Below are 27,934 nucleotides of genomic sequence, written 5' to 3'. Positions count from 1 at the left end.
AATCGAAGTACTCCGAGGTGCCTAGAAGACCTCGATGATATATTCGTAATTTACACATTTATATGACGCCTAAACACTGATTGTCTTCCAGACATTAAGACCGTCTGTACCAGTACTGACAAGACAACCGGGGATTTGCCTATGCCATTTGACGTCCTTTACTTCCTTTTGCCAATGAACAAATAGTAGTTGAGGTGGGATTTGTTGAAGCTCCTTCGTCTCAGCTGCTTGCTGTTTGATTTCCTCATCGTCAGCTTCCACAGAAAGATCCCAGAGTGTTACTGTATTGTCTTCAGAGGCGACAGCGATGATAGATTCGTCTAATGGGTTGAAACTTATAGATGTGATGGCGCCCTTGTGGAAATCATATTGGGCAACTGGTTGGACATTCTCTGAGTTATTTGGTGACAGCTGCCTTAGATCCCAGACACCCCATCTACCATCATCATCACCACTAGCTAGTAAGTAGCCAATTTTTTCGTTCCAACTGATGACGTTCACGTCAGTCGCGGATGCTCTTGTGGAAATAGCAGGCTTGTGCTTTTTTGATCTCGTGTCCCAAATCCTGATGTACCCGTCGCATCCACTAGTAGCAAAGACCGTAGATTCCGTACGTGACCATTGTATGTCTTCAATAGATTTGTTATTCGAAAAAGTGAATGGCTGCTTATCAGTTACCCACTTTGAAGTATGACGTTGAGTTAAGTAAACTTGACCTGAACAGTCACCCGTTAGGAGAGCACCGGTTTTGATCAAAGGCGACCAATCTAGCCCGTAACCCTCAACATTGCCATGGTTTCTAATCGTGTGAAGGGGCTTCTTAGCTGATTTGGGAATTTGATAACCAGGTGTTTCGAATGCCTTCGTTTGTGGACCCAGGTCATGGATGTAAACCTCACCATTTTCGCTCATGGTAGCAGTTAAAACTTCCTGGCTAGAAGCGAATGGCGAAATTTTTAGCCTGTTTGTGGTATCTCTCAATGAAATTTCCTCATTCTCGATGATCGGATCACTGTCATTATCCTCGTCATCTTCGTCATCTTCTTCCTCGTCGGCATCATCCTTCACAAGAGTCTTATTCAACTGGGAGAGTTTCAGCACCATTAGTTCGTTTTCCTTCTTTTTGGAAGCCTGAGTAGCAGTGGCCATCAAGATGGACTGTGGGTAGTTCCGACGTTCAGTCCCTAAACCATCGGGAATGATATCCAAAGTTAGACACGGCCATGGCATATTCACGTTGTGCAACATCTCGTAGACAGTAGGGTCCGCTTCTAAAACTTCATCAGGCCCCAGCGGGCGTGACATGTGTGGTAAATATATTTCCTGCTTGTTCTCCTCCTCATTTTTATCCTTCTCGACTAATTCCTGGGCTTTTTGTTGTTTCCTCTCAACGAACTCTTGATCGTCATCTTGCTCTTCATCCTTATCCTCCTCGTCATCAACCTCAATTATTTCACCATCACTTTCAAACTCATCACTATACTGATCCTCAAATTCTCCCATGGCAACATCGGGCTCTTTATCAATAGTTCCTGCATTGGGCAGATCACTGTTGCCGACTTTAGCCGAAACAACCCTTTGCTCCTCCTCTAAGTCAATGCTTCTCTTCGACATCTTGAATGAACGGGTGGTTTGTTAAAGGGTGATCCTAAATCAAATCGCTTTCTCTGAACTCTATATACCTTTTCTTGAATTTCGACCTCATCGCCATGCTAATTAAACAGAAAATTTTTCAAACTCATCGCTTCATTTATAAAAAGAAAAGGAGCCCTTATAAGCGATGGCTCAAGTTCAAAATAGAGGATCAGGTTCGCAATCCAGCGAAAAATGACTTGATAGTCAACTACCGCAGTAGATCACCCTCCTCATCAATATCCTCTCTCTGCTCTTGCTTTTTCTTCTGCTTCTTTGCTTGCTTTCTCAATTGAGCTTCTTCGATCAGCCTTCCGCGGTTGTCATCAATATGTCGTAGAAAAAGTCACCATCTTTGGTCTTCTTGGCATGATGCAGAATCTCTTCCACATTCTCAGCCAGCTCGACGCGTGTCTTGGTCAGTCGATTCAATAGCGGCTGATCTCTAGCGAAGCTTTCCATTCTCCGTACCCTCTGTAAAGACTTGAAAGATACTTCCCCTGGTTTCATGAACTTATTCTTCCTCAGATTCGTCCATGGAGTATGTATGATGGTACATTGATTCATCTTATTGCCCTGAATAGACATCGATTTACAAAGCTGTAAACAGTCATTGATCACTTCCGGCGGTACTTCTTCCAAAGACTTTTCATCGTGTTGCAGCTTCAAATAGACATGGCCACTCGAATATTTATCAGCGTGAAACCACACGTAGTTCAATTCCTTGTAACCCCACTTTATTAGCATATCGTTTTCGAATTTATCCTTCCCAGTAACGAGCTGATACTTCCTTGCTACGCCTAGAGGGGCTGAATCGTAAAAATATACCATTGTAGTTCTAGAATACCCTTGGCTAGGTGTTTGGGGATGCAGCAGTTAAACTTGACCCTGAGAAGACTTTCTCTGGCGAAATTCAAACTTTTGACATTGATTTAAGCCTTTAATTTTTCCAACCGAAAAACGTAGTTTATGAAATATAAAGGACTTTTTTAGAGGTTTGATAAATCTCCTTTTCGCTCGAAATCAGGCTTTCATTACTTTGTGCTACTCTAAATGCAATTTGATACTTCAAGTGCAGGAGCCAATACAATCCTCAATCAAGAGATGCTTAAAGATGAGGAGTAATGCAATAGTTCTCGCGCGAAACCACAATGGGTACATTCTCCCACACATTCTCACAGTGCTACGACTACACGAGACCCAACACAAAATATTTGATAATTTTTTATGATTGAATGTCTGCTCTGCATTTTGCTTTCGCTATTCAGATGTGTCTCAGGCTCCGCGGTTATAGAGATCCAACTTGATATTTCGAGGGCAACAAATAGAGGACCTTTTCCCAAGAAGGTTTTCTTCTCTCTTTATCTCAAAATGACACGTCCTATGGTCGAACTACATAGCTCAATAATGACCTCCTCGAGTTTAAAAAATGACAGGCAAAACATCAAAAACAAAAGCTTCAAGCTATTCTGAAATGAGAATGCTGCTCATCGCACTCAGCAATGAGGCAGGGGTAACATTTCTCCGATGGCGCTAAGAAAGATAGTCGAAAACTATTTCTTACTGCTGGTACCAATATTGAGTGGCCGCAGGCATTATCTCGTAAACGACTCTGTGATTGTAACCTAGCAATACTCATAATTGAAATATTAGAGGTCGCAAATATGGATTTAGCGCGCTAAAAGTAAAAAATCGACACTATTTTTATTTGAGGTGGACCCCGCCACATCTACAACCGAGCATTGAAGACAGATTGCGAATAATCTCGAAATCTTCGTGCTAAGATCGTCTAAACAAAAAACGAAACTTAGGCTCACGGTAAAGGCTCAAGGAACACAATCATGATCTTCTTAGTATCTGTGCGCCACTTTTGGACAAACTGTTGATTTTACTCGAGGCTGTAGTAAAACACATAATTGTTATTTGTTTCCCTACATGATGAAGAAACTAGTAAAAAAAAGGCTGGGAATTGTGTATTCACTAATCCTGGAATTTAAGTGGTTACGATTCAGAGCAAAACGCTGTTGAGATTGGCAGAAATACAACCATGTGGATCAAGTACCACCGACAAGAGATCGGGGGTTGTATAACTAGTAATCCGCCCACTTTGTGTGCAAAAATCTATAAACATGTTTCCGTTTCTACGTTAGCAATAAAAAAAGATCTACCAGGATCCTTGCTCGCTGCTTCTTCAACTGATGGCGCTTTTACAATAGAATAGTTACATGATCTAACAGTTGTCGTGAAAAGATCATTCCTTCAAAGCAAGTTTAGACTGAGGGAATTTGAAACAAAATCTATGGTAAGCCAGAATATAAATTTGTGTATCTTGCGGCTGGTGTTCGACAGGCATTCCAACGCAGCGAAAAGCATCTTGCTCAAATATTGTAAGTATTGAAGACAGACAGGTGCCAAGTTTCCCAGTTCATTTCTGTTGAATGGAGAGGCGGCGGCTCCCTGGGTTCAGTGCGCGCGACTGCGTTGTCAGTACCTTGCGGATTTGTTCGATGATTTGAAGCCAACAACGCGGCGTCGGCGGCTAAATCTCTAGACTACAAAAGAGATCTCTCTTCTCTAAACTATTCTCCTCATAAAGAAAAGTTGTACACCATTCAAATATGAAAGACTATTTTTCCGCTTTAGTGAAGTTCTACTCAACTTACTCCGAGGCAATCCCTGCGCCAGATGGATTTGAAACTCCTGTTGCACCATTAGATCCAAGCAAGTGGCAACACTTTCCTGTTGAATGCCCAATCACACTCAGTGTTGGTTTAGAAAGTAACAACAATTGTGTAATCGAGGTTTCATGGAATGCAAGAACTCTAGATATGGCGAGAATCAACTTACTCCATAGTGCTCGAGTGATACAATTCACTGCAAGATCGCCTACTATTTCATGCAAATATATGGTTTGGAAAAACTCAGTGCCATGTGTAAAGCGGTTTCAAGTTACTCTGAGCAGCGGCGATGATTTTAGGAATCTTCACTCAGTCCTTACTGCCATCCACTTGGTTGTGAAACCTGCTCGACCTGCTATGTCCCAGCCCTCTCCTTCCTCTCAAATACAACCTTCGCAATCACAACAAGCTCTTCCTGGTCGTACTAACGATCTGGCGTATAGGTTACAAAATGCTCCTTACGGGACCTCGGCGGCTACCAACAATAGTGTGGCAACTCTGACCGGAAACCCCATTTTAGACAGGAAGTATTTGAGTCAATCTACGCACCTGGAACCCGGTTATCTATTAAACTCACAAATTGCCCCAGATAATTTCTTACAGTCTTTGCCGGCGCAAGCGCAATTTCCAGTAAGAGTTAACGATCTGATGAAACGGAATGAGACCCGTCATCCGAACATAACACCTGTACTACCATGTCCAAAGTCCAAAGCTCAACATGCTCGCTCTCCACTCAGTGATTCTTCACTGGGACGTGTAATGGCAATCCAGCAAGAAAGGCTGCCTCTTCAACCAACTGCGAGCACGATAGCCCCAAACCAGCATTTGAGCGAAGGAGTGGAAGTTACTTTGGAAGACGTGCAGTTAGCTGAGTGTCGGGAGAGACCTCTGCAGACCAATAGCGTCGACCAATTTGTCGCACACTTGGGATTGAAGGGTTATGCGATGCCACAAGCACATACAATGGCAGGAAGTGAAGTGGAACTGGCGCAAGAACCCGAACTCGCAAAGATTCACAAAACATCTTCATTGATTACTTCAATTGCTCCTGAAGAACGTAACGTTCCGAAAGAAATAAACTGTGATAAATTAATTCAAAATAATGTTTTGGTCAAGACAAACAACATTTCTTTAGAAAAAGATATTAATCAGGAAAAAACAGTAGAATCATCTATTGACATACATAAACAAGGTGACACAGGCAAGAAGAAAACGAAATGCGATCTAACTGATATCAGAAGTGCAGCCGTCTCTTCATCAAAAATTAGGGTATCTAGACGCCTGATAAAGGAAAAGTTAAAGGATGAAAGTTTGATGAAATGGGTGATGAAAGTTGAAGAAACTTTACAGGGAATGACAGCCGAATCTAAACATAACCTTTAAAGAATGAATCCACAAATCACCAAGAGAAGCGTAATATGTCCTTTATTAACGCCAGGTGCAGCATTCGAAGAGTCGAGAGCCGTTTCGGCAGTTCCCGAGGAAGTAGTCGATACTTTGGATGTTGACGTTCCCAATTGAGCGCCAGCGGTGGCACTACTAACAAAATCTTGAGGAACGTACAGCGTTGATACAGATGCCCGTTGCAGAAGGCTATCGTACCAGGGAAATTTAGTGATAAAGGTTTTGAACTGCGTGAACGGAAAGCTAGAAGCCACATCCTTTTCCAAGTCAGCCGTCTGAGAAAGTCGAATCACATGAAAATAGTAGTCCGCAACCGCCTGGGGCAATTTCATGTTGTTGCTTTCCATGAAGGAATTATAAGCCGCCAGGTTCGTGTTAATGTCAGAAACAAACACCGTGAAGAAAGGTAGATTTGCGCCAGCTGCTGATTTTCGAGCTTCCTCATCGGTCTTTGTAGTCATCTGTGAAAAGGCGACCGCGGCTACGAAAGCATTTGATAGGAAAAACAACCAGAACCTCATCGCCCTCGCTGAATCTTACAGTAGCCTTTTTGCAGCTACTACCTCCACGAGCAGTCGATCAATCTTCTTTTATACAAAGACGGTTGTTCTTTCTTTCCTATTAAGGTCACGAATGGACTCAGGGTGCTTCGAAGTAAAAGTTTTAGAACCTCATTATCGCTTAAACACAATACTTAATGTATGTTCAGTGGTGTCCAGAACTTTTCTCATGACGGTGCGGCAGACTGCATTGCGTATGAATGCATGAAATTATCTGCCAACTATAGTAATGCTACAATGCCTGCTACTAACCCACCGGCGACAAGTGGAAGGCCCATCTTATTAGCACCGCCGGAGGTCGTGACACTATTGGTAGATGACGATGAGCCGGTAGAGTTACCAGAGCTCGAATTAGCATGTGAGCTTGCCCGAGAAGAAGAGTTGGATGCCGAGCTCACTCCGGAGCTCTTTATAGATGTGACGCTAGATGCCCTACCAGTGGCAGTCTGCTTAGAATTTAAATCGCCGCTACCGTTCAGAAATTGTGATACGGCAGAAGATTCGTCCATGGAGTCTGAAGTTGCGGATGCCAGCATCTCCGAGCTTGAAGTCGGCATTTGCAGGATGGCTGAAGAAGCATCGCCAGATTCGCCAAGAAACGAATATACCGTGGCTGGTGTTTGTGAAGAAGCGATATCTGAAGCAGAGGCCTGTTGTTCGGCTGCTGTAGTCACCAAACCTACCGTACTAATTGAGCCATTCGCAGAACTATCTTGCTCATTTAAAGGCGCACATTGGGCTACTAGAGCCAGCTCCAAAAAAGTGAGACCCAATACCAATTTCATCCTTCTTCTATTGTTTTAAATCGTCATTATTGAGAGATGATTAAAAGGCCATTTTTGCCCAAAGCCATACCACTTTATATCTTTCAGCGCTCTCCAACCACATTCTTTGCCAACCAAATCTCGGCTTGATGATAACCATGTTAGCTACAGCTCCTACGCAAGTCTCTTCGCCAAGAGCAGAGCCGACCAAGCTGGAACTTAATGTTTTTCTTTTCATTCTTCGCCAGGCAGATCTGCATCTTTTTACCGAATTAGGTCATGCATTCTGGATGACGAAAAATCGGAACGCCAGTTGTTAGAGTTCTGGCCTCGAGCTGCTCGTTTCAATGATTCTCAAGCAATTAGGGGCGCAGTCGACCCCACTATCTCCACCGGCGACAGTTCCATTGGCACCATGGTGATGTCAACAAACATTCGAAATCACGAAATGTTATAACCTCAATAAGTTTCAAGAAATACTGGAGGCTACTAAGATTAGTCCGACTAGCTTGTTCCAGCCGGTGGGCTTGGATTCGAGGCCCGCGCGGTCCGTTTTCGAAGTTGAAAAATTCTATAATAAATCGGGAAACGGTTTAAGCCTCTCTGGAAGTGCAAGAACATCGAGCCTGTTAAGATGAATCTAAGTGAAAAGTACTTTGAATTTGAGGCTAACATTATTGACCGATTAGCACGTACGCCCTATGTGCACCAATTCGTCCATGACAAGATTAGTGGTCGAATCACATTGTTCCTGATGGTAGTTGGTACGATGGCGCTCATAAACGAGTTATACATCACCATTGAGATGACCTTTTTACAGAAGGACACCTATGAAGAGCTTAATAAAGGTTATATTGATGAGAGCTTGAAATTGCATAAGATGATTGTGGACGATAAATATCATAGCCGAGAATACACTGACGAGAAGAGCGGCATTGTGATAGAAGAGTTCGAGGATAGAGATAAGTTCTTTGCGAAGCCGGTTCATGTGGCTCACCTCTATGTGATGTGCAACGTTTTGCAAGATGGAAAAAAGCTTTTAGCGAAACCTCTGCAATTTCATATCGAATTTTCACCTGAGGATTATGAGGACGAGAAAAGGCCCGAGTTTGGCTGTAGGCTACGGGTACTGCGGACTAAGCTTTATCATTTTTTCAAGGATACTGAGCTTTTCGACGAGTTAGTGAAAGATCCAAAAAACTTCACCGTTTCTCGAGGTGTCAACATTTACAATACTTTGAAAGAGCCACTGCCTTGTGAAATTGACGAAGTTCAACTGTGTTTCTTGAAGATTGAAACAGGTGACACCATTGAATGCAATTTTGTAATCTAAGTGTGCTATATGCTACTCTCAACTCGGGGAGCTCCTATATCATTGTTATGTAATTGATTTTCACACCACGCCCACAATTTCATGATTTGAACGAGTTTGGCCTCATACTGATACTCTGATAAGTTAAAGTCGTCGTTCGGGAACTGATCAGCGGATTGGGTTGTATTTTTAGAGTCATTTTTTTGTTGTTCTTTGATCAAATCAGTGGTCCGACTCCAGTCTTCACTGACCGAAGTGACAGATGACCTTAGGTAACTATCGGCTGACTCTCGCAGATCCCCCATTTTTTCAGTTATCAAACTCTGTGCAATATCTTCCTTGGGCCTAACCACGAGCATTTCGTTGTAATGTGAGAACTGTTTACCAATAATACCGTTGCTGAAGCCGATCAGATCCGGAAATTTAGCATTATGGCTCGCGTGGTTCGCCACTTGAGGATGTAGACATCTCAGCAATTTACGATTAACCAGGTCTGCGATGTTGGATCTCAACGAAAGAGAATACAAGTTCTTCAAACTTTTTGGTAATTTTACCTTTGACGAGCCATTCTTTGGGAATAACAAGAGTGTCATTACCAACTCCAATTCCGCCATATAACTCTTGTTGGAAGCAGCTTTCAACGCCAGTTTCTCCTGAGAATACTCGATCAACTTCAAGACAAAGTCGTCGTCAGAATCATCACCATCGGACCTTTGCGAACGCTGCTGATCATGTGCGCGGATCATTTCGATCAAGTTCAACAGCAGCAATTTAAAATGCAGATCCTCCTTACCGTTAGATTTGGCAGTATTCCCATTACTTGAACCGTCTGCGGTACTACCTGGGTCATTCCAAGATCCCGCTGCGCCGCATTCCAATACTTCAATACCAAAAATTGAATTTATCTCTTCCATCGCTTCAGAGACCTGGCCTCTTTTCAAAAGCTCACTAATGTGCGCACGTTCCCTGATCTTATAAAGGTCATTGAACTCCTGAACGTCCTTGTTTGATTTCACATACCCAAGTTCCCTGGCCATACGAACACTGGATTCCTCATACGCCATACAAACAAAATAGTTCAATAACAGTTTCGGAATCGTAGGTTCAGCTGAAGTACTCCCATTCTCCTTACGTTTCCCTGAAGTCATATCATTGACACTACCAGACATATCGCCCAGCGTAGCTGCCGTGGAAGCTGCAACCTGTTCAGCCCATTCTTCCTTAGTGAAAGATTTCTTCTCATAAATCTTAGCACTCATCCTGATTTACAGTAAACTACAGCGGTCCCTATACTTTCAGTTTCCAGCTGATAAGATGGATCGTAGTTAAGTCCCCTTACACAATGGAAAGAACTGTGATACCATTATACGACCCTCGACCAACAAGAATAATTCCCCGTCAAGATGAACAACAGGGCTCTTTCCCACGGGAGCTTGATTTCCCCATTAGAAAAAAAGGTTAAGGACGGTATGCATTCGCCGTCGCTCTAAATCCCCAGATTGGGCCGTCAGATTGCCCGTTTCAAGCATATCCGCTCACTAATTAGCCCGTAAGGTTTTAGCTTCACATGCAAGACCAAATGAATAAGCCGTTTAGGACGTCGAGCCAGCCAATTCCTTCGGTTTTTGGCTGTAAAAGGCACATCTTTTTTCTTCAAGTAAGGTCTAGATGTTCTGTCGCATTTTTTGTGCCTGCGCTTTTTCACACAGCGTCAGCGCCAGCCCCAGCGACACCTAGAAGCAATAGCCACCGACGACTGGGAGTGAGAATGGTCAGACTTTTAGACGGTTTGACTGCGCAAGAGTAGCCAGAACTCCTACGAACTGCATTGATCTGCATAAATGCTCTGGATAGCGGAAATGAGAAACAATACTGTCGTGAAGGGGTAGTTCAATGATGCCAGATATCTCGCCGCATTATTTTGACGTCCACAGGATTTCGTGTCGTTACCACCATCGACTTGGATTGTGAGCTAGTTGAATAACTGAATTTCGTTACACGGAACTGCTTCGGCTCTGCAGGATAATACACTGACTTTTTGCCGTCGTTTTGTCCCCTCTTTCGAGCTCAATATTTGCCTTCACATTAGGATACCTGCTCTTCAGTTCTGTGGGCATAGGTTATTTTAACTCACTTCGTCTCTAGATAAAAGGGAATCTCCTTGTCGCAGATTCTAGACGCTTCAAAACTTGGTTGAGTTTAGAGCACTAGTTTCTTTCTCCCAATAGGCATTTATCTGGCAAGGATTAAGTTGGGTTCGGGGTTGCCTAACATTGAATTATACATAAGGGTGGGATTTGTCGCTATTGTCTACGGATTTGGCTTAGATTGCAAATGCTTTTGGTAAAACTCTCAGTGTTTTCGTAATCACTCTTAAATTTTTTTGATTTAAGATTTTCCAAACTCTCATTCTATAAGAGTATTATAATAACCGATGAGCGCCACGAAAATGTCCATGATGAGACCACCACCTGAAGAGCACTTTCATAGTAAAAAGAGCTCTGAAACTTCAGATCGAAAATCCTCTCGAACAGCTAGGTCCGGTACGGGTACCTATCCTTCGCTGGGAAATGGTGCTAATAACCATGTATTATCACTACAAGTCCAAAATAATGCAAGAGCTCCCTCGGTACCAAACCTCTTGAATGTGGGTTCACAAGGGAGCTCACCTACGTCAGAATCACATCCACCTTCACCTTACTATACGACAACGTCTGGAAATAGGGCTGTTTCCAAGCCAGGCTTGGCTCTAACCGTAGAGTCGACAGCAGTGCAAGGTATCTATCGAGATGAGCATGGGAATGATACAACGCCTCCATCGTCTGCCAATAAAGTACAGTTTAAGACTCCAAGATGGAGAAACAGCGATTCGTATCTGACTGAGTGTTCGCCGCTTTCCGGAAGCAGTGGGACAACTCCCACTTTACTGCGAAAGAACTCTATAGATTCGTTAATGCGAGCAGCAGCCACTATTGAAAGTAATGCCGATCTCAACAAAGCGTACCAGGATAAAATGACTTCGATCATCGAACTGAAAAATAAGCTTTCTGATGAGATTAGAGATTGGCCAATTTCTCAGAGCTTGTATGACACAAGAAACCTTCCTAGCCATCAAGCCTCTTTGGATAAGCAGGAGCAAATCTTAATGGATCAGGTGTCAATGGAAAATTTGATTTCTCTGAACCAGGTGGCTACTACTTTGAAAGATACCATAGGCGAGTTAATCGATTTGAAAAACCATACCCGCTATATGGAAGAGTCAGTCGCTGCCAAATTGCAGCAACAACTGCACATAGAGTCTCCGGGAAGAATAACTTTACCGCCCATCGAGTCATTAACCATGAATATTCGCGAGGAACAACCTGCTTCCTCTGACTATCGATTTCCAGAGAGTAATGTGGCAAGTCCTGTAACACCTACAGCTCCGGGTTCCTACTCATACTTCCCAGGCTCTCAGCCTCATCCGCAATCAGGGTTTACACATCAGCGCGGCAGTTCGTCATGGCCCATGGCCCCAGGAAATCAAGGCCATAGAGCTACAGTTTCAGATCCTTCAGGATATCAAGACAGAGCCACAGAAGCTACTCAATTCCCACAACCATCTGCAAAAGCCACGATGAACGGCATTCCTATAATTTTTAAAACGCCTAATTCTTTATCAACAGCTAAAGGCAAGGTCAAAAGTAAATCAACGAAGAAAAAGAAAAAGTCTTTAACTGAAGGTTCTTCACAAGATTATCGCCGCTCTTTATCTCATGGATTGATGCTTGCTGAAACGCTCAGAAAGAATGATCAAGCTACGACTTCATGTGTGCATTGTGGTGAAGGTAGCACACCCGAATGGAGACGCGGTCCTTACGGCAATAGGACTTTGTGCAATGCTTGCGGTCTCTTTTATCGTAAATTGATTAAAAAATTTGGGGTGAAAGATGCTAATTTGCTGATGAGATTCAAGAAACAGATTAATCCCGAAGATAGGCGGGTTCCATCTTTGGTTAATGTCCCAGCTGCATTTCTTTCTCAATTAAACGAAGATAGCAGTCTGGATTCCGAGTATAATACGATTGGCTCGAGTCCAGGAGGTTCGGGAATTTAAGCCTGTCAGAGAGAGAGGTCATATTATTAATTACGAACATCATTATATACACCGGGGGACCACTGAAAGGTTGAAGGGTTTGTAATATATCATGAAACTGGTTGAGTGCACGAACGACTGACCGCTTCCTCTAATATCGAACGTACGCTATATAGCAAAGGTGTTTTGTTCAAGCCTTATTTTGGCTCTTCTTCTTGTGCATCATCCGAGGATGTTTCCTTTTGGGTATCGGAAGTTGGCTTGTGCAGTTCACTCTTCTTGTTGGAAGAGAATATGCCAAAGATGAATGCAATGGCCGCGCAGCCCAGGCACATGTAAAAGACATTCTTGATAGAGTCACTGATTAAGTTACCCAGCAAGGATGTTGATCCATCAAAATGTGAAGCCCTGTAACTGATTAACGCATCGGAAGTCGTATGGTCACCGATAGTAATATCGTTTTGTTTCAATTTGTTTAGAATGGAGGTAGTGAAGACGGTGTTACAAAGCACACCACCGAATGCTTGACCCAAATTTTTTAGGAAATTGTTCATTGTTGTCACTGCGATGAAATCCATACGATAATGTGTGCTCTTCTTGTCCAACTGAATCTGACTTCCGATCAAGGTACTTTGCATAGTGGCCCCGAAAGCAACACCAGGAAGGATTAGCAAACCTATGTGCTCGCTATTTGTAGACTTGTTCGTCAATAGCGTTAATAAACCAGCACCGACAATAGCAGCGGTAATACCCAGCACATTTATAGGTTTCACGATACCAAATTTACTGTTCAAAATACCACTTGTAATAACAGTAATCACTGTTGGAACCACGCATGCAATAACATGAATCGATGCCTTCCAGGCGGTCTCATTGTAAATCAGTTGGAAAAATTGGATGATATAATTGACCTGCGCCATGAAAGCCATACAGACGAAGAAAACAGCAATGTTGTTGACGCAAATGAAGAACTTTTTCGCCACTCTCAATGGGATCAATGGTTGATAACGTGGATTTTCCCTGACGACTTTCAAACGGGGGAAGATGGCAAAATCGTAGACCAAAGCGAGGATCGTAACCAATATACCAATGACAAACATTGCAATCGTAGAGCCAGAATTCCAAGCATACTTGTTACCGCCGAAACTTAATGCCAGGAGGATCAGGACCAAACCAGTTGTACATAGAGCAAATTCAATGATATCAAATTTGTAAATCAACTCATGAACAATCATTCTCCAAGTAGATAATTTCAATAGTTTGCCTGAGTTTTTCAACCAGCCACCAACTTGTTTGAAGAAATCTGTCACATACCCGACAAAAGTTTGGTCACTACCGTGAGGGTTGTAGAACAAGATGAAGAAGGCAAACGCTAGACCGCCAATTGGTAAATTAATCCAAAAACACCATCTCCAAGTAACGTGCGTAGTGAAAGCACCACCCAAGAATGGCCCCACGACGGATGCAATACCAAAAGCACTGCCCATACAAGCGATCAGCAAACCACGCTTAGATTCTTCAACCAACGTGGAAATAATGACGAAACAAAGAGTTTGAATACCACTACCACCGAGCCCAGCGATAACTCTACCACCGATCAGCATATCCATAGAATTAGCCAATGCAGCGACTAAAGAGCCCACTTCAAAAATAATGATTGCTGTCAACATTGAAGATTTGAAACCGCAAACGGCTGCAATACGCCCCCAAATTAGCGTAAGTAATGCACTTGGCAAACTGTAGCCTGCATAAATCCATCCTGTCTTCGAATAGTCACCAAATTCCCTGGCAACATTTTCAATAATCGTCGAAACGATCATAATATCTAACGCAGCTAGGAAAATGGACAAAATCAATGAGATAACACATGCATATAGAGTAAACCCAGTAGGCCTAGTCTGTTCCAGTTGTTCTTGAGGTTGCTGTTGTTGTGGCTTTTCGATAACAGAATGCGAACTCGAGCCCTGTTCATCACTAGATTGCAGGTACGCAGCCTCATCCTCTACAGTATTTTTTTGAACTTCCAAGTCCTGCATTGTGAAACGAAGTGTACTGGTCTACTTCACTTCGAACTCTCAATTACAGTTAGAAAACCGGCCTGTTATATATCCTCCTGGTGGTTCATCTGATCTTACTCATCGACTCTTATTTCCATCGCATTGTTCGTTATTTCCTTCGCATTGTTGGTATTTCCATTATGCGGCGCACTGAAAACCACTAGCCCTGAAATTTTAACCTTCAGGAATCAACCTGCCAAGACAAAAAATTATAAACGGAAATTAGCTTTCATTTTCCATTATGCGCCACGCATTAAACCATAGATGCATATCCTTTATCCGCTCTACGCTGTGTAAGTTCACCGTTGCAAGTATCTCCTTACAAGGGATTGAGGTGCCAAAGAGCACGAGGTCCTTGAAACTGCTATGTTCTGAGTAAGGAACACGGAACACTTGGTATTTGCCATGTTGTTTGTACTGGCGAGTGATGAATTTCAGTTCCAGCGTGTTCTTTGAGTCATCTTTTAGTAGGTCCCGGCAGTATTGGATGCGCGACTCTATAGTCGGTAGGTCTGGTGCATGTGCGTACTTGTTAGTGTAGGTCCAACCTGTTGGAATGAAACCGACTGCGTCATCGTATACTGATGAGTAATCTTTGAAATAGGCCTCAATAGATTCTTTAGAGCGTAAAGTTGATAGTGGGACAAGATGCACACACGATTCCTGAAGATCGTGCGTTATTAAATCCTTTGGAAAGTATGACGTGTAATTGGAGATAATCTTGAATCTTGAAGATTTCTTTGGGATGTAAATCTTGGTTTTCAACGCTTGGGCTATCGCGATTGCCAGTTTCTCTTTACCTATCGTATAAGTTCCGACGAGGAACAAACATTTGAAAAGTGATTCTTTTCTCCGAACAAACTTGAAGATTGACTGCTGGGAATCGTTGAAATAGTTTCGTATTCCCTTTTGCACCAGATCAAAAGCGAACTGCGCAGTTACCTCCAGCACGGAATTTTGAGTTGGAAAATGGAACCCTGGTATCAAGTAAGTTGTATCAAGATAAACCTGATTGATCCTCGAAGTGCAAATGCTATTCAGTTTGGCGATAAGCTCCGGGTTGCTTCTAAAATCTCCCGTATGTAATATCTGTTTGATCACTGTTTGCCTTGTTGAATCCCACTCTTGGAATAAGAACACTGTAGCACCAGGACAGTGATTTGCATCGAGTAAAATCACCGAAATAGTCTCCGTAACCCAGGTCTCGCGATCCATCGGCAGTACACGCACGAGATCCCGACTCATATTAAACTTACTAACCATTAGATCCACAGTGATCTGCGACCCGTATATCGTCCCATGATCCCAGGACTTCCGTAATCCCATATAATGATCCGAATGGAAATGCGAGAGAAAATACTGGTTTATCCCAGAGTCCTTCTCGAAGTTAAACCCATCTACAACCACTTTGTACCCACTGTCGAATCGCAGTATCTTAATATCCGGCAGGGTCGGCCTTTTAACCACTTTAACCCTACGCTCCTGCTTCTTCTCCAAACACGATTCGGCATGAGCCTCCTTCTGATAAATCTCAAACTTCGTAATATCAACATTACAAATGGGACATCTTATTTCCTCTTCCTCTTCCTCTCCCTCCTCCACCTCATCCTCCTCATCTTCTATCACAACAGGATCATCCCTGTTACTCGTGACCTCTTCAAACGAACGTTGTCTAACTCGAAGCGTATTCGTAGTCGGTATATCAAACTCAAACAACTTCCGCTGTTTCTTAATCGTCACTACACCTCTTCGTCTCATACGTACATCCCTACTCGTCAGGTCCACAATAGATTTCTTCATATACCTACACAGTTGCAAATTTTCATGCGGTTATTATCGATCATACGCAAACAAAAGTTAAAGGATAATGAAACAAGATGTCTTATACTAGGACTAGACAACGCAGGTAAGTCTACAATTGTCAATTCATTATTGCCAGAGTCCCAGAGAACAGATGAGATTACACCAACGGTGGGATTCAAGATCCACTCATTGCAACTACAAGACAAGCTGATCTCCTTATGGGATGTAGGTGGACAATCCACCTTGCGGCCATTCTGGGACAACTACTTCGATCGCACGGACGTGTTGGTATGGGTCGTCGATGCGAGTGAAACGTTCCGACTACACGAATCACAACGAGAGTTACAGGAGTTGTTGCAAAACGACAACATTCCGCAAGTGATAGTGGCACTCAACAAGGTCGATCTGACAGCCGCCGACCAACTGAGCGCCACCGAGACCGCACTTAAAGAAGTGGTCGGCCCCGGGGCTTCGTTTGTCCGGTGCAGCGGGCTGTCCGGCCAGGGGTTGTTCGCTCTGAAGGAAGCACTGGCACGAATTTCATATATATAGCGAGGGCGCGAAGCGCCCTTCGCTCGCCAGTACCAGCTCCTGTTGCACACTGTAACAGGAGCTACTCGGAACAAGTCGGAATGGTGAAAGTAGCAGTTGTAGGTGCATCGGGCGGTATCGGACAACCTTTGTCGTTACTGCTGAAATTAAATCCGTACGTATCGGAGCTCGCGCTATACGACGTGCGGCTCGCCAAAGGTGTGGCCCAGGACCTATCTCACATAAGCACCAATGCTGAGTGTCGGGGCTACGACAAGGAAGAGATCGGGCAAGCGCTTAAGGGAGCGCAGGTAGTGCTTATTCCCGCCGGGGTTCCACGGAAACCAGGGATGACCAGGGACGACCTTTTCAAGATCAATGCTGGCATCGTGCGCGGCATCTGCAGCTCGATCGCTCAATACTGTCCATCGGCGCGGGTGCTTGTCATCTCGAACCCCGTTAATTCCACGGTGCCCATAGCCGCCGAGACTCTCAAAGCCGCGGGATGTTTCAGCGCGGGGAACGTCATGGGGGTCACCACGTTGGACGTGGTGCGTGCGGAGACTTTCTTGGCCGATTATCTCAACGCGTCAAAACGGGGCGGATTGACGCGTCAGTTCGATAAGACTCGTATGCAGAAGGATGTTACGGTTATTGGCGGACATTCAGGGACCACCATTGTTCCGGTGTTGCTCGGCTCGTCTCTAAACGCGGCGCTTGGCGCAGAGTATGGAAAGTTTGTACACCGTGTGCAGTTTGGTGGGGATGAAGTTGTCAAAGCCAAGGAGGGTGCAGGCTCGGCTACTCTGTCGATGGCTTTGGCAGGCTACAGGTTTGCTGAACAAGTCTTGCGTAGTATTCATCGTGAATCAACCGATCCACTACCTGCTTTTGTTTATCTGCCCGGCCTGGAGAACGGATCTGCCGCGCAGAAAAAATTAAAAGATACGGTGGATTACTTCGCTTTGCCCATTACGCTAGTGGACGGACGTGCGGCTAAGGTCGATTCGACCGTGCTTGACAGGCTGAGTGCGCAGGAGCACCAGCTAGTTGAGAGAGCCGTGCTTGAACTCTCAACTAGTATTCAGAAGGGCACTGGTTTTGTCGTCGGCGGTTCCAAGTTGTGAGGCGGGGGCGGGGGTGGGGTTCTTTTAAAAAGAGAGAAAAAAAAAGACCCCGCGTTGCTGCATCGCGCCATATATAAGAACTCTACTTTATATCAGTTTACAGTAATGAGCAATAACAGGACCACAAGGATATGAGTATTGTGTTAAAGAGGTTGTTTGTTAGGAAGAAGGAGAAACCGACCCGAGCAGTGGTTCTGCCACTGGATACGGGTGCGCCAAATGACGATCGCGCGTATGCGAAGAGAATAGAGGATCGAATCGTGGTGCGTCTAATAGAAGAGAAGGCGGCAGTGGAACACGTTGAACGTAAGAGAGATCCTCGGTCGCAGCGCCTTAATGAGGACAGGATACAAAAGATGGTACGACTGGATGAGTTGTTCTTCAAATACGCGGAGAGTAATATAGGTATGTGAGTTTTGTTCGTTTTCGGACAGTCCGGGGTCGCACCGGACAGGGTTTTTTTTTGGGGGGGAGGAAATGGAGACGGGGAGAAAAATATATAGAGGCACCCAACTAGTACAACAAACAACAACGCAGAAATAAGCAAGGTTTGGTATTTGTTGTAGAAAGAGCGTTTTTCTCCTGGCCGTCTCTGTATGATGAACGTTGAGATTACTAACGAAGCAGTAGTGCACAAGCAGGTATATGTGGGTCATGCCAGTGGTGATTCTGGGCCGATTGAGATTTCGTACCCAACCACAGAAGTGGTCGGGCATGGATCTTTTGGAGTGGTTTTCACAACTACCATCGAGCAGACGGGAGAAATGGTAGCGATAAAGAAAGTCCTACAGGATCGGAGATTCAAGAATCGAGAGTTGGAAATCATGAAGTTGTTGCAACATCGTAACGTGATAGATTTGAAGTATTATTTTTATGAAAAGGACCCTCATGGCGATGTGTATTTGAATCTAATACTTGATTTTATGCCACAGTCGTTGTACCAGAGGCTACGTCATTTTGTGCATTTGAGTAGTGTTATGCCCCGGCTGGAGATCAAATGCTACATGTATCAACTTTTCAAAGCACTTAATTATTTGCATCATCACGCCAATGTGTGTCATAGGGATATCAAGCCGCAGAATTTGTTGGTTGATCCACAGAGTTGGGAGTTAAAACTGTGTGATTTCGGTAGTGCGAAACAGTTGAAACCAGCTGAGCCCAACGTGTCGTATATTTGCTCGCGTTATTACCGGGCGCCAGAACTGATCTTTGGTGCAACGAATTATCTCAACCAGATCGACGTGTGGTCCAGTGGGTGTGTTATGGCTGAATTACTACTGGGGCAGCCGATGTTCCCAGGTGAAAGCGGAATCGATCAGCTTGTGGAAATTATCAAGATTCTTGGGACACCTTCAAAACAGGAAATTTGCGCCATGAATCCAAACTATATGGAGCATAAGTTCCCGCAGATTAAACCAATCCCATTATCAAAAGTCTTCAAGAAAGAAGATGAACCAACGGTGAAATTTCTGACGAATACGTTGAAATATGATCCACTAGAGAGATTTAACTCTTTACAATGTCTCTGTGCGACGTATTTCGATGAGATTAGGTTCGCTACAGAAGACTTCAAAAGAATTGTAGATAACTTACAATTGCTAAAATTTGATTACGAGACCGAGTTGGGGCATTTGACTCAGGATCAATTAGCTGCTGTAAAATTAAAATTGACGCCAAATATAATATGATAACTCTTAAATCAATAATGATGAGACGACTTTAAAATATAAACCTCTTGAAATGATAGCATCGTAAAATGCTAATGAGCCGCCAACTCTGACTTATAAGTATGAAGGTAGGCCTGCAATTTAACTTTATACCACGATGCAATTCCTGTGAGGTCTCCCTGAACATTTGGGAAGAGTGGAAAGGACAAAAGGGTCCCCGTTACGCTTCCATTCGAATGCAATCTTGTGAATCGAGGGCCATCATATCGTAATGTACTCTAGCATTTCAGTGGGTCCTACAGCTAGTCAATGTGAATTGGAAGCAGAAGCTACCTGTGCTGTTGAAAGCACCATAATACACGAAACTAATGCAATCACCTCACCCAAGTCATTGGGTGGAATTTCTAGAATTGAGATATTCACTTCATCAATGCGAAGCAGCGATTTACGATGGGTACGTCGTTGAACCCTCATGGTGTATAGTCTCATACTGTGATCGTGAAGGCCTAATAGACTTCAACGAGGCTCAAGTTTTATTTGTTGAAGATGATCGGGACATTCTGGTCGAGAAAGAGGTAAACTGTCGGCGCTTCAAAGTTAAGTCCCATTGGATCATATTACTCCTACCCCTGCCATGAATGATGATGATTCAAATTTTGTCTTCGCTGATTTCCGAACGTTACTCTTTAGGTGTGACAAGTGGTTGCTTTATAATGATATCGAACAAGCATATATCAAGAGTTGTCAACAATTCGAGAGCTTTACCATTTACGCCTCCCTAAGAATAATCGCTCGCTTTCCCGAGGATATGGAGATTAGCGCTTCAAAGCATACAGTAAATGATTTCCAGCTGCCCACAGCTTTCTCGGTCTCCCTTGTTATCGGCAGTTGTAATCAAGCTCAAAAGATATACCAAAATATTATTCTCCATAATATCAAGAACTTTTTACGTCCAAACGGAGGGTGCTTCACGTCGGTGATATGATCCCAATCTCTTGACTCAGAAGGTTGAGCAGTTAATTCACCTGTGTGTTGAGAGTGTGCAGATAAACGAAACAGATGAGGTTAGCCCAGAGACTGAATTTTTTATCGACCCAGAGAAGAGAAAGTTGATCACGGCTAATGTTGTTATGAAGGATCCGTTGAAAATTGTATTTCTCGGTCTTTTTCTTTAACAAAGAAAAAAAAAAATTAAGTTTCTTAAATCCATACTGCCTTTAAGAGACCAGAGATGAACCACCCATGAACTATACAGATTCGAATGGTTTGCCCGATTCGATCTCAATCGCAGAATATCTGTTCCACAGATTAAAACAACTTCATATAGAGACGATCTTTGGACTCCCGGGAGCTTTCAATGCTACACTGCTAGATAAATTGAATGAAATTCCGGGTCTACGATGGGCAGGTAACACTAACGAACTGAATGCTGCGTATGCGGCAGATGGTTACTCGAGACTCAAGGGTCTTGGTTGTATTATCACTACGTTCGGTGTTGGGGAACTCTCGGCTATCAATGGTGTAGCTGGTTCTTTCGCAGAACATGTTGGACTGTTACACGTAGTTGGTATGCCACCAACAAGCGCACAGACGAAGCAATTACTCTTACATCATACTTTGGGCAATGGAGATTATAAGGTGTTTCATAGGATGGCTAGTGAAGTTACTTGCTACTCCACGGTGATCAACGATAAGGACTTGTGTGGTGACGAAGTGGATGACTGTATCGCCAAGGCTTGGACTCTACAAAAACCCGTATATATGGGTATACCGGTTAATTTAGTTGACACATCGGTCAATTCACAGAGATTAAATACTGCATTAAATTTAAATCTGCCGAGCAACGATGAACAAACAGAAAATGAATTGGTCAAACAAATTCTACAACAACTTTATAAATCAAAGAATCCGGTTATAATTGCAGATGCATGTGTAACAAGGCATCGGATCGTACCAGAGACTGTAGAGCTCTGTCAAAGAACAAATTTCCCGATCTTTGCCACTCCAATGAGTAAAGGTGCCATAGACGAAACTCTACCGAATTTTGGTGGTGTCTTTATGGGGTCGATATCTTCACCTGAGGTGAGAGAAGTGGTAAATTTTGCAGATTTTTTAATCGTTATCGGTTGTATGCTTTCAGATTTCAGTACAAGTTCTTTCCACTTCAATTACAAGACCAAAGAATGCGTTCTGCTGTATCCGACATCGGTGAAGTTTAAGCATGCGATCTATCCAGATTTGCGAATTAAATCACTAATGGCAAACTTACTGCGAAATTTGAACGAATCCAAAATCAAGTATCAGAGTCAACCCACGCCGCAGATGATTATACCGAGATCAGAGTTACCTAGTCGGCACTCTCTGAGACACGAATGGGTTTGGAACCAAATGTCACATTGGTTTCAAGAGGGAGATATTATTATCACCGAAACAGGTACATCCGCATTTGGTATCAATCAAACACATTTCCCACATAGCTCCCGTGGTATATCCCAGGCGCTTTGGGGATCTGTCGGTTACACCTTGGGTGCTTGCCTGGGAGCATCTTTCGCAGCCAACGAAATGGCCAGGGATCAGGTTACCGCAGTACCGCATAGAGTTATCCTGTTTGTCGGTGATGGTGCCTTCCAATTAACCGTACAAGAGGTCTCTACAATGATCAGGTGGGGGCTCACACCATACATCTTTGTCATGAATAACCAAGGTTATTCCGTCGATAGGTTCTTACATCACAGATCAAACGCAAGTTACTACGACATTCAGACGTGGGAATATCTGCGTCTCATCCCGCTCTTTGGTGCTAGGCATTACGAAACAAGGAAAATAGTCACCGTGGGTGATTTCCTCGAGATGATTCACGATCCACTCTTCGCTACCAACGACAAGATACGAATGTTGGAAATTATGTTACCACCAATGGATGTCCCACAAGCGCTGATGGACAGATGGCTCACCGAACAAGAAAACAAAAAGAGAGCAGCTGAAGAATCAGATGGCTACACGCCCAATTCAGAGGCTAGTTCTAAGAAGTTTTGCTCTGACGACATATCACCAGCTAATTAACGTCGCATTTACAACTAATAGATATTTATAATAGACTAATGAACAACAATGAATAGTAAATCGATCGCCGAGCTTCGTATGGCGCTGCAATTACTCTAATTTTTTTACAATCTCTTGATAAGACACCGCAAGGAGATAATCAGCTGTAGGCAAAGATTAAATGCAGCAGTTCGTATATCGAGCGCCGAAGAAGGTATAGCTAGATAAACCACAGGATTCATTCAAATAACTATTTAAACAGAGTGCCATTGAGCAATGGACGTTGTTGGAGGTATTTGCATAGTTTGCAATAGTGCAAGTTGAGGATTCCATAAGAATGACTGTAACTCCCGTCAAATCACAAGTGTTCCAAGGTTACGTTGGTAAAGAAAAAGCATTTGCCAAGAATGGTAAAGGTATTTTCATGACCATTGAAAAAAACGGGAAGGAATATAGAGATGTTATTGATGCTGTTAGTGGTGCTGCGGTTGCGTCCTTGGGCTGGGGTGATCCAGATGTGCCAGAAATTGTCAGTGAAGCTTTAAAAAAACATACATACAGTTATCCCGGTCTTGTTGCCAATGAAGCAGCTGAAAAATTGGCCAAATTTTACATCGATAACTCACCACCTGGTGCATTCGCCTCTGCATTGTGGACTTGTTCAGGCTCCGAATCAAATGAGAATGCATTAAAGATTATCAGACAATATTGGTTGGAAAAGGGCCAGCCAAAAAAGACCAAGGTCATTTCTAGAGAATGTTCTTACCATGGTTTCACCCTGGGTGCTATTTCGATCGGAAATACGCCTCGAGGTGCTCCGTTCAAGGATCTAATGATCAACCAAGAAGAAGTGTGTTTAAAGATGCCCCGTTGCTGGCCTTATAGGGACATGAAAGAAGGTGAAACAGAAGAAGAGTACTCACAAAGATTGTTGGACGTTTTGGAGAAGATGATTTTGGATAATGACCCCGAAACAGTGTCGGCGGTTATTGTGGAGACTTTACCAGGAAGTTCCATCGGTACTCCAGTCCCATCAAAGGGCTATTTGAAAGGTATTCGTGACCTATGCAACAAATACGACGTGGTGTTTATGCTGGATGAGGTCATGTGTGGAACCGGTAGAGCTAATCCTAACGGTAAACTCAACTGCTGGGAGAATTTCCTGGCACCGGAAGATGGTCCAGATATTCAAACTGTTGGTAAGACTCTGGGTTCTGGTTACGTTACTATCGCAGGTGTCCTAATTAGCCCCAAGATTCTTGATGCTTATGTCAATGGGAGTGGTTTGATTCTGGGAGCACAAACATACCACTCGCATGCCTTCAACTGTGGAACTGCTTTAGGTATTCAGCAGAAAATCCTCCAGAACGGACTGACCAAGAATGTGTTCGAGAATGGTAACTTGTTGGGTAAGAAGCTTCAAGAAGCCTTATTGGATGATCCAAACAACTTTGTAGGTGACGTCAGAGGTCTAGGTGGGTTTTGGACCATCGAATTTGTTAAAGACAAGAAGACTAAAGAACCATTCCCACCCGAAAAGAAAGTTGGCCCCAGGTTCTCAGACATCGCTTTAGAGAATGGGTTCAATATCATGGGAGTAAGTGGTGCAGATAATTACGGTGGTAACTGGGATATCGCCCTGTTCGGACCATCCTTTATCATTACAAAGGAAGAAGTTGATCTTCTTGTCGAGAGAGTAGTGAGCGCTGTTCATGCTTTGACCAAGCAATTGAGGGCAGAAGCCTAGTATAACTTTTTATGTAATTTTCAAATTTTCTTCAATTTATCTTCAAATAATTCAAATTCGTGAAAATAACTCCGAGAGTCGTCGAGTTTTCCATTAGGCGAAAATGAAGCGCCTACTTTAATTAGGGGCAACAGTTACTCAACAAATCAAACCACTTTAAGAGTCTTAAGAGGCTTAAGAGCAGTGGAAAGTAGTGCGAAAATATGGGAAATGCACCAGGTAAACTTGGTGATGGAACTTCTGGTCCCGGGGAGACCGGGAATTATAGGACCAGCTCTGGCAGGTCTATGAGTGCTTCGAGCGCTGGAACAGGCAATAGAATCCCACCTTGGAATGCAGAGTATAATGTTAGAAGTCGTCGAGGTGCTTCACTGGTTGGGAATATTTTGAGTACCAGTGGCAGGTCGAGGGCCGATTCTGTAGGAGGCTCGCAGCCGTCTAAGAGGAAGTCGACAAAAGAGAGGGAACAAGCGAAAGAGACCCATGCTAAACAATTGGTGGTGAAGTTTGATGAGACTGTAGATGGTGGATTTTTGGCCCCATATGGATGTTATGGGTTTGAGAAATTGGATTACGATGCAGACGTTGTTAGAAGTTTGATTATCGATCGGAAACTGGCGCCTTTTTACACACCCTTACAGGATTTCGATGAATCGTGGACCAAAGAGGAACTGATCAAAATTGTTGATGGTCTGCCTCTGCATGCTTCATTCGATGAAAATTTGGAGAAATATGAGGACGTGGCAGTTGGTAATTTAAAGAAGACAAATTTCGATGAATTGATCGATAAGACTTTGTCCAAGAGAGAGCAACGCCGTATGAGGTCCAAGATTTTCAAGGCAAGACTTTATAGAAAGCGAATTATCTGGCAAGAGATAGAAAATGAGAATTTCTTGGAACAAAAACTGGAGTCTAAAAAGCCTAATTCTACATCAAAGAACAATTCCTTCCTTGCAAGTGACGATCTGAAATACTCGTTGTACAAAAATGGAGCAGAATGTCCCATTTGCTTTCTATATTATCCGGAGCCATTAAACTACTCAAACTGTTGTTTGCAACCGATCTGCACCGAATGCTTTGTCCAGATAAAGAGAGCTGAACCGCACTTCCCTCATGACGAAGTAGACCCGACGCAACCAGTCACCAATGATGATGAAAAGGATCCAAACCTCTTGACTTCCGATCCACCCAATTGCGCATACTGTGCGACTCCAAATTTCGCAGTCACCTATGAAGCTAAGGCAGATAGAAGAGTCGGTATTGGCGGAATGAAACCGTCTACGTACAAACTACCAAAAGAACCCTCAAACAATGATATTGAACCAAGCGCAGAGCGTCGTGGCTCTAGAACGCAGAACAATGCAGATGTCGTAGCTTCAGACATGATCCGGCCGGACTGGAAGGCGAAATTGGATAAGGAAAGAGCAAGATTAGCTAGAAGATCTGCTAATGCCACTGCCATCCATGTCAGCAATCGACTCATCGATCCTGACCACCCTTCAAGGCGTGGATCCAATTATGACTCATCAAGCAACAGAGATGTTCAAGACTTGGAGGAAGAAATGTTAGCTCGAGCCATAAGACTAAGTATTGCTGACGAAGAGGTCCGGAACCAGAAGAAGTCCAATTCACGCTAACGACCAGTACGAAGAAATGATATACGAATCTACATATGTGCCACGACTACTACGTCCATGCTTTAAGTAAAAGTTCAACGGTATTATCCTTTTATTTTAACCGCCCATCTCGGGCTATTTTGACGTTCCGACCTTTCATCACCCAAAACGAGCAGTATTTCAAGGGCGTTCAAAGTGACCACGCAATTTTTGCAAAATTGACAAAATTTCCAAAGTTCATCGCTTTTATAAGCATTTATCGATGAAATTTCCATCTTCTTGGTCAAGAGTTTTATTTAAAAAGAGATCATAAAGGAATAGTCTGCTTTTTGTATTATCAAAGAAGCTTAAACTGATTATCTTTATTACCAAGACCTCATTGAAATAGAAAAAATGTCCACTGAATCTGCTTTGTCCTACGCTGCTTTGATCTTGGCCGATGCCGACATCGAAATCACTTCTGAAAAGTTGTTGACTTTGACTGAAGCTGCCAAGGTTCAAGTTGAAGGTATCTGGGCTGATATCTTCACCAAGGCTTTGGACGGTCAAAACTTGAAGGACTTGTTGGTCAACTTCAGCGCTGGTGCTTCTGCTCCAGCTGCCGCTGTCGGTGGTGCTGCTGCCGGTGCCGCTGCCGGTGAAGCTGAAGAGGAAAAGGAAGAAGAAGCCAAGGAAGAGTCTGATGACGACATGGGTTTCGGTTTGTTCGATTAAGATGTTTAATTTACCTAGTTTATCTAAGCAATTTTAATTTGACGGATTCTTTTCATATCGTGTCCTATTGCATCGTATGAAAAATTGTATGCAATAGTTGTTATAATGTTTATAATACGAATAACAGTAAAGAGATGTTATTAAGTGATGGCTTCCCATTATACAATGTACATAAAACATACCAAGAGAAATTGGAGAATGATTGACAAAGATTATTTCTTCTTCTCAGCTTCAGCTTCAGCCTTCTCTCTAGCTCTCTTCTCTCTGATACCCTTGTATTTCTTGTCGGATCTAGCCAATCTCAAAGTTCTGAAAGCAGATTCACCTTGGTCTTCGACGGCTCTAGTTTCAACATCAACAACTGGTTGCTCAATAGGGAAAGAAGCAGCGGTAGAAATGACTTGTTCAGCTTCAGCCTTACCGTTTCTTGGGAAGACAATGATCTTAGATTGGAATTCCTTCAATCTTTGGACGTTGGTGTCGAAGATCTCTTGGTTTCTGTTTTGACGTCTGTGGTCAACAGCGATACCAATAGTTCTAGCGTAAGCAGCAGTTAGACCAGCAGCCTTGACTTCAGCCAAAGTGAAACCTCTACCAGCTCTGACTTTTCTGTTGTACTTGACAGTTGGAGCTCTAACGACAGGTCTCAATAGATCCAATGGTCTTGGAGCAATCTTGGCTGCCTTGGAAGCTCTGGCGTTACGTCTAGAGACCTTCTTACCAGCTTGGTCGAAGTGAACTCTGACACGTTCTTGCCAGTTCTTTCTGAAGTGGTTCTTCAAAATTGGTAAGTTCTTGGAGATAGCTATATCGTATTGTTAGTAAACTTTTCTTCATGAATTTACCGTTTATAATTCAATATCACATCTTTAACTGGTTCATTCGTTTGACATGTATTACACCACGGTTCATATCCTCATTTTCACATACCCATTGTTACTTGATTCCTTCTTTACCTTGCTCAAACTACAAATTCAAATCAAAACACTCTTCAAGTATCGAAATTTCAGAATTACCTACCATTACTACTAGAAGCTGTCTGTGCTAACTCGAGGTGGTTTCCGCCTACAGTAAGCACCTCCCAACAGCAGCAAGCCCATACTGTTCCAGGCAGACGCTTCCATGAAACCTAGACCAACTGCTAGAAGGAGACTCTGCCTAGCTCTGCAACCGACCCACCATCGGCCTGCCTAACTCTCCTTCCA

General features: G+C 43.4%; 18 protein-coding genes across 18 annotated transcripts; 10 read left to right on the top strand and 8 right to left on the bottom strand.

Annotated features, from left to right (window-relative positions):
- Window positions 1-69: 69 nt before the first annotated feature.
- On the bottom strand, window positions 70-1,614 carry RRB1 (ribosome biosynthesis protein RRB1; the record flags this gene model as incomplete). The annotated part of the gene is made up of 1 exon (XM_003682864.1): window positions 70-1,614. The coding sequence occupies one exon, from the start codon at window positions 1,612-1,614 to the stop codon at window positions 70-72; it is 1,545 nt and encodes a 514-aa protein (XP_003682912.1).
- Window positions 1,615-1,938: 324 nt separating this feature from the next.
- Window positions 1,939-2,463, bottom strand: JLP2 (Jlp2p; the record flags this gene model as incomplete). Its single annotated transcript, XM_003682863.1, has 1 exon — window positions 1,939-2,463. The coding sequence occupies one exon, from the start codon at window positions 2,461-2,463 to the stop codon at window positions 1,939-1,941; it is 525 nt and encodes a 174-aa protein (XP_003682911.1).
- Window positions 2,464-4,250: 1,787 nt separating this feature from the next.
- Window positions 4,251-5,693, top strand: REC114 (Rec114p; the record flags this gene model as incomplete). Its single annotated transcript, XM_003682862.1, has 1 exon — window positions 4,251-5,693. One exon carries the CDS (start codon window positions 4,251-4,253, stop codon window positions 5,691-5,693), a length of 1,443 nt encoding a protein of 480 aa, XP_003682910.1.
- On the bottom strand, window positions 5,690-6,235 carry AFB1 (Afb1p; the record flags this gene model as incomplete). The annotated part of the gene is made up of 1 exon (XM_003682861.1): window positions 5,690-6,235. One exon carries the CDS (start codon window positions 6,233-6,235, stop codon window positions 5,690-5,692), a length of 546 nt encoding a protein of 181 aa, XP_003682909.1.
- A 260-nt stretch (window positions 6,236-6,495) lies between these two features.
- Window positions 6,496-7,059, bottom strand: TDEL0G03300 (uncharacterized protein; the record flags this gene model as incomplete). Its single annotated transcript, XM_003682860.1, has 1 exon — window positions 6,496-7,059. The coding sequence occupies one exon, from the start codon at window positions 7,057-7,059 to the stop codon at window positions 6,496-6,498; it is 564 nt and encodes a 187-aa protein (XP_003682908.1).
- Window positions 7,060-7,672: 613 nt separating this feature from the next.
- ERG29 (Erg29p) lies at window positions 7,673-8,371 on the top strand (the record flags this gene model as incomplete). The annotated part of the gene is made up of 1 exon (XM_003682859.1): window positions 7,673-8,371. One exon carries the CDS (start codon window positions 7,673-7,675, stop codon window positions 8,369-8,371), a length of 699 nt encoding a protein of 232 aa, XP_003682907.1.
- Window positions 8,372-8,376: 5 nt separating this feature from the next.
- GID8 (glucose-induced degradation complex subunit GID8) lies at window positions 8,377-9,609 on the bottom strand (the record flags this gene model as incomplete). Its single annotated transcript, XM_003682858.1, has 1 exon — window positions 8,377-9,609. The coding sequence occupies one exon, from the start codon at window positions 9,607-9,609 to the stop codon at window positions 8,377-8,379; it is 1,233 nt and encodes a 410-aa protein (XP_003682906.1).
- Window positions 9,610-10,808: 1,199 nt separating this feature from the next.
- Window positions 10,809-12,446, top strand: GAT2 (Gat2p; the record flags this gene model as incomplete). The annotated part of the gene is made up of 1 exon (XM_003682857.1): window positions 10,809-12,446. The coding sequence occupies one exon, from the start codon at window positions 10,809-10,811 to the stop codon at window positions 12,444-12,446; it is 1,638 nt and encodes a 545-aa protein (XP_003682905.1).
- A 176-nt stretch (window positions 12,447-12,622) lies between these two features.
- On the bottom strand, window positions 12,623-14,461 carry AZR1 (azole transporter; the record flags this gene model as incomplete). The annotated part of the gene is made up of 1 exon (XM_003682856.1): window positions 12,623-14,461. The coding sequence occupies one exon, from the start codon at window positions 14,459-14,461 to the stop codon at window positions 12,623-12,625; it is 1,839 nt and encodes a 612-aa protein (XP_003682904.1).
- A 243-nt stretch (window positions 14,462-14,704) lies between these two features.
- PSO2 (DNA cross-link repair protein PSO2) lies at window positions 14,705-16,282 on the bottom strand (the record flags this gene model as incomplete). Its single annotated transcript, XM_003682855.1, has 1 exon — window positions 14,705-16,282. One exon carries the CDS (start codon window positions 16,280-16,282, stop codon window positions 14,705-14,707), a length of 1,578 nt encoding a protein of 525 aa, XP_003682903.1.
- A 24-nt stretch (window positions 16,283-16,306) lies between these two features.
- On the top strand, window positions 16,307-16,837 carry CIN4 (Arf family GTPase CIN4; the record flags this gene model as incomplete). Its single annotated transcript, XM_003682854.1, has 1 exon — window positions 16,307-16,837. The coding sequence occupies one exon, from the start codon at window positions 16,307-16,309 to the stop codon at window positions 16,835-16,837; it is 531 nt and encodes a 176-aa protein (XP_003682902.1).
- An 80-nt stretch (window positions 16,838-16,917) lies between these two features.
- On the top strand, window positions 16,918-17,943 carry MDH3 (malate dehydrogenase MDH3; the record flags this gene model as incomplete). Its single annotated transcript, XM_003682853.1, has 1 exon — window positions 16,918-17,943. The coding sequence occupies one exon, from the start codon at window positions 16,918-16,920 to the stop codon at window positions 17,941-17,943; it is 1,026 nt and encodes a 341-aa protein (XP_003682901.1).
- A 596-nt stretch (window positions 17,944-18,539) lies between these two features.
- On the top strand, window positions 18,540-19,631 carry TDEL0G03220 (GSK family serine/threonine-protein kinase; the record flags this gene model as incomplete). Its single annotated transcript, XM_003682852.1, has 1 exon — window positions 18,540-19,631. The coding sequence occupies one exon, from the start codon at window positions 18,540-18,542 to the stop codon at window positions 19,629-19,631; it is 1,092 nt and encodes a 363-aa protein (XP_003682900.1).
- Window positions 19,632-20,852: 1,221 nt separating this feature from the next.
- On the top strand, window positions 20,853-22,673 carry THI3 (branched-chain-2-oxoacid decarboxylase THI3; the record flags this gene model as incomplete). Its single annotated transcript, XM_003682851.1, has 1 exon — window positions 20,853-22,673. One exon carries the CDS (start codon window positions 20,853-20,855, stop codon window positions 22,671-22,673), a length of 1,821 nt encoding a protein of 606 aa, XP_003682899.1.
- A 316-nt stretch (window positions 22,674-22,989) lies between these two features.
- On the top strand, window positions 22,990-24,399 carry TDEL0G03200 (uncharacterized protein; the record flags this gene model as incomplete). The annotated part of the gene is made up of 1 exon (XM_003682850.1): window positions 22,990-24,399. The coding sequence occupies one exon, from the start codon at window positions 22,990-22,992 to the stop codon at window positions 24,397-24,399; it is 1,410 nt and encodes a 469-aa protein (XP_003682898.1).
- A 203-nt stretch (window positions 24,400-24,602) lies between these two features.
- Window positions 24,603-26,036, top strand: SIP5 (Sip5p; the record flags this gene model as incomplete). The annotated part of the gene is made up of 1 exon (XM_003682849.1): window positions 24,603-26,036. One exon carries the CDS (start codon window positions 24,603-24,605, stop codon window positions 26,034-26,036), a length of 1,434 nt encoding a protein of 477 aa, XP_003682897.1.
- A 372-nt stretch (window positions 26,037-26,408) lies between these two features.
- On the top strand, window positions 26,409-26,729 carry RPP1A (ribosomal protein P1; the record flags this gene model as incomplete). Its single annotated transcript, XM_003682848.1, has 1 exon — window positions 26,409-26,729. One exon carries the CDS (start codon window positions 26,409-26,411, stop codon window positions 26,727-26,729), a length of 321 nt encoding a protein of 106 aa, XP_003682896.1.
- Window positions 26,730-26,941: 212 nt separating this feature from the next.
- TDEL0G03170 (60S ribosomal protein eL13) lies at window positions 26,942-27,663 on the bottom strand (the record flags this gene model as incomplete). Its single annotated transcript, XM_003682847.1, has 2 exons — window positions 26,942-27,534; window positions 27,660-27,663. 2 exons carry the CDS (start codon window positions 27,661-27,663, stop codon window positions 26,942-26,944), a joined length of 597 nt encoding a protein of 198 aa, XP_003682895.1.
- Window positions 27,664-27,934: the final 271 nt, after the last annotated feature.

The sequence above is a fragment of the Torulaspora delbrueckii genome, chromosome 7 (assembly GCF_000243375.1).
Source record: "Torulaspora delbrueckii CBS 1146 chromosome 7, complete genome".
NCBI lineage: Eukaryota > Fungi > Ascomycota > Saccharomycetes > Saccharomycetales > Saccharomycetaceae > Torulaspora > Torulaspora delbrueckii.
The sequence above is the reverse complement of the archived record's forward strand: the minus strand, read 5'-3'. Positions and strand labels throughout refer to the sequence as shown.